A 3,671-nucleotide genomic window follows, 5' to 3' on the forward strand; every position below is an offset into this window, starting at 1 on the left:
CTGTCCCCCTCTATGTTACCTGATGGTGATAACCTCTCTCCTGTCCCCTCTATGTTACCTGATGGTGATAACCTCTCTCCTGTCCCCTCTATGTTACCTGATGGTGATAACCTCTCTCCTGTCCCCTCTATGTTACCTGATGGTGATAACCTCTCTCCTGATGGTGATAACCTCTCTCCTGTCCCCTCTATGTTACCTGATGGTGATAACCTCTCTCCTGTCCCCTCTATGTTACCTGATGGTGATAACCTCTCTCCTGTCCCCTCTATGTTACCTGATGGTGATAACCTCTCTCCTGATGGTGATAACCTCTCTCCTGTCCCCTCTATGTTACCTGATGGTGATAACCTCTCTCCTGTCCCCCTCTATGTTACCTGATGGTGATAACCTCTCTCCTGTCCCCTCTATGTTACCTGATGGTGATAACCTCTCTCCTGTCCCCCTCTATGTTACCTGATGGTGATAACCTCTCTCCTGTCCCCTCTATGTTACCTGATGGTGATAACCTCTCTCCTGATGGTGATAACCTCTCTCCTGATGGTGATAACCTCTCCTGTCCCCTCTATGTTACCTGATGGTGATAACCTCTCTCCTGATGGTGATAACCTCTCTCCTGTCCCCCTCTATGTTACCTGATGGTGATAACCTCTCTCCTGTCCCCCTCTATGTTACCTGATGGTGATAACCTCTCCTGTCCCCTCTATGTTACCTGATGGTGATAACCTCTCTCCTGTCCCCCTCTATGTTACCTGATGGTGATAACCTCTCTCCTGTCCCCCTCTATGTTACCTGATGGTGATAACCTCTCTCCTGTCCCCCTCTATGTTACCTGATGGTGATAACCTCTCTCCTGTCCCCTCTATGTTACCTGATGGTGATAACCTCTCTCCTGTCCCCTCTATGTTACCTGATGGTGATAACCTCTCTCCTGTCCCCTCTATGTTACCTGATGGTGATAACCTCTCTCCTGTCCCCTCTATGTTACCTGATGGTGATAACCTCTCTCCTGTCCCCTCTATGTTACCTGATGGTGATAACCTCTCTCCTGTCCCCTCTATGTTACCTGATGGTGATAACCTCTCCCCTGTCCCCCTCTATGTTACCTGATGGTGATAACCTCTCTCCTGTCCCCTCTATGTTACCTGATGGTGATAACCTCCTCTCCTGTCCCCTCTATGTTACCTGATGGTGATAACCTCTCTCCTGTCCCCTCTATGTTACCTGATGGTGATAACCTCTCCCCTGTCCCCTCTATGTTACCTGATGGTGATAACCTCTCTCCTGTCCCCCTCTATGTTACCTGATGGTGATAACCTCTCTCCTGTCCCCCTCTATGTTACCTGATGGTGATAACCTCTCTCCTGTCCCCTCTATGTTACCTGATGGTGATAACCTCCTCTCCTGTCCCCTCTATGTTACCTGATGGTGATAACCTCTCTCCTGTCCCCTCTATGTTACCTGATGGTGATAACCTCTCTCCTGTCCCCTCTATGTTACCTGATGGTGATAACCTCTTTCCTGTCCCCTCTATGTTACCTGATGGTGATAACCTCTCTCCTGTCCCCTCTATGTTACCTGATGGTGATAACCTCTCTCCTGTCCCCCTCTATGTTACCTGATGGTGATAACCTCTCTCCTGTCCCCCTCTATGTTACCTGATGGTGATAACCTCTCTCCTGTCCCCTCTATGTTACCTGATGGTGATAACCTCTCTTCTGTCCCCTCTATGTTACCTGATGGTGATAACCCCTCTCCTGTCCCCTCTATGTTACCTGATGGTGATAACCTCTCTCCTGTCCCCTCTATGTTACCTGATGGTGATAACCTCTCTCCTGTCCCCTCTATGTTGTTACCTGATGGTGATAACCTCTCTCCTGTCCCCTCTATGTTACCTGATGGTGATAACCTCTCTCCTGTCCCCTCTATGTTACCTGATGGTGATAACCTCCTCTCCTGTCCCCTCTATGTTACCTGATGGTGATAACCTCTCTCCTGTCCCCTCTATGTTACCTGATGGTGATAACCTCTCCCTGTCCCCTCTATGTTACCTGATGGTGATAACCTCTCTCCTGTCCCCTCTATGTTACCTGATGGTGATAACCTCTCTCCTGTCCCCTCTATGTTACCTGATGGTGATAACCTCTCTCCTGTCCCCTCTATGTTACCTGATGGTGATAACCTCTCTCCTGTCCCCTCTATGTTACCTGATGGTGATAACCTCTCCCCTGTCCCCTCTATGTTACCTGATGGTGATAACCTCTCTCCTGCCCCCTCTATGTTACCTGATGGTGATAACCTCTCTCCTGTCCCCCTCTATGTTACCTGATGGTGATAACCTCTCTCCTGTCCCCTCTATGTTACCTGATGGTGATAACCTCTCTCCTGTCCACTCTATGTTACCTGATGGTGATAACCTCTCTCCTGTCCCCTCTATGTTACCTGATGGTGACAACCTCTCTCCTGTCCCCTCTATGTTACCTGATGGTGATAACCTCTCTCCTGTCCCCTCTATGTTACCTGATGGTGATAACCTCTCCCCTGTCCCCCTCTATGTTACCTGATGGTGATAACCTCTCTCCTGTCCCCCTCTATGTTACCTGATGGTGATAACCTCTCTCCTGTCCCCTCTATGTTACCTGATGGTGATAACCTCTCTCCTGTCCCCCTCTATGTTACCTGATGGTGATAACCTCTCTCCTGTCCCCTCTATGTTACCTGATGGTGATAACCTCTCCCCTGTCCCCTCTATGTTACCTGATGGTGATAACCTCTCTCCTGTCCCCTCTATGTTACCTGATGGTGATAACCTCTCTCCTGTCCCCTCTATGTTACCTGATGGTGATAACCTCTCTCCTGTCCCCCTCTATGTTACCTGATGGTGATAACCTCTCTCCTGTCCCCTCTATGTTACCTGATGGTGATAACCTCTCCCCTGTCCCCCTCTATGTTCCAGGAACAGTTCATCCCGGGGGGGTAGTTGAGGGGCCAGGAGGGGCTGTAGATTACACCTCTTCTCTCTGTATGAAGATCAACCTTGCCACTGCATGATGCTAAGGAGAGGAGAGGGAGAGGGAGAGGGAGAGAGAGAGAGAGAGAGAGAGAGAGAGAGAGAGAGAGAGAGAGAGAGAGAGAGAGAGAGAGAGAGAGAGAGAGAGAGAGAGAGAGAGAGAGAGAGAGAGAGAGAGAGAGTGAGAGAGAGAGAGAGAGACAGAGAGAGAGAGGAGAGAGAGAGAGAGAGAGACCGAGAGAGAGGGAGAGAGAGAGAGAGAGAGAGAGAGAGAGAGGAGAGGGAGAGAGAAAGGGAGAGAGAGAGAGAGAGAGAGAGAGATTGAGAGAGAGAGAGAGAGGGAGAGAGAGAGAGAGAGAGAGAGAGAGAGAGAGAGAGAGAGAGAGAGAGAGAGAGAGAGAGAGAGAGAGAGAGAGGAGAGAGAGAGACTACAATCAGACAGACTTGTATTAACAGAGTGGTATGTGGTTCACAAAAATACAACCGAGATACAAATAACTGTTTGTGAGAAGTTAGTTATTGTCCCTGATGCAGTCACACCATGTCTCACTTCCTTACAGGAACACAGTGGGTAACAACATCCTGTTTCTGGTGTCACAGTGGGTAACAACATCCTGTTTCTAATGTATTCTGGTGACACAGTGGGTAACAACATCCTGTTTCT

General features: G+C 49.1%; 1 protein-coding gene across 24 annotated transcripts in view; it reads right to left on the reverse strand.

Moving 5' to 3' along the window:
* The window catches only part of LOC127925676 (low-density lipoprotein receptor-related protein 3-like), a 76,569-nt gene extending 73,524 nt beyond the window's left edge, over positions 1-3,045 (reverse strand). For all 24 annotated transcript variants that reach the window (XM_052510687.1, XM_052510730.1, XM_052510727.1 and 21 more), the window contains exon 1: positions 2,912-3,045. In XM_052510687.1, coding sequence (XP_052366647.1) covers positions 2,912-2,964 — 53 coding nt within the window. In that variant the 5' untranslated portion in view covers positions 2,965-3,045. The remainder of the gene's footprint in view (positions 1-2,911) is intronic.
* Between the last annotated feature and the right edge of the window lie 626 nt (positions 3,046-3,671).

This window comes from Oncorhynchus keta, unplaced genomic scaffold (assembly GCF_023373465.1).
Source record: "Oncorhynchus keta strain PuntledgeMale-10-30-2019 unplaced genomic scaffold, Oket_V2 Un_contig_6067_pilon_pilon, whole genome shotgun sequence".
Lineage (NCBI taxonomy): Eukaryota > Metazoa > Chordata > Actinopteri > Salmoniformes > Salmonidae > Oncorhynchus > Oncorhynchus keta.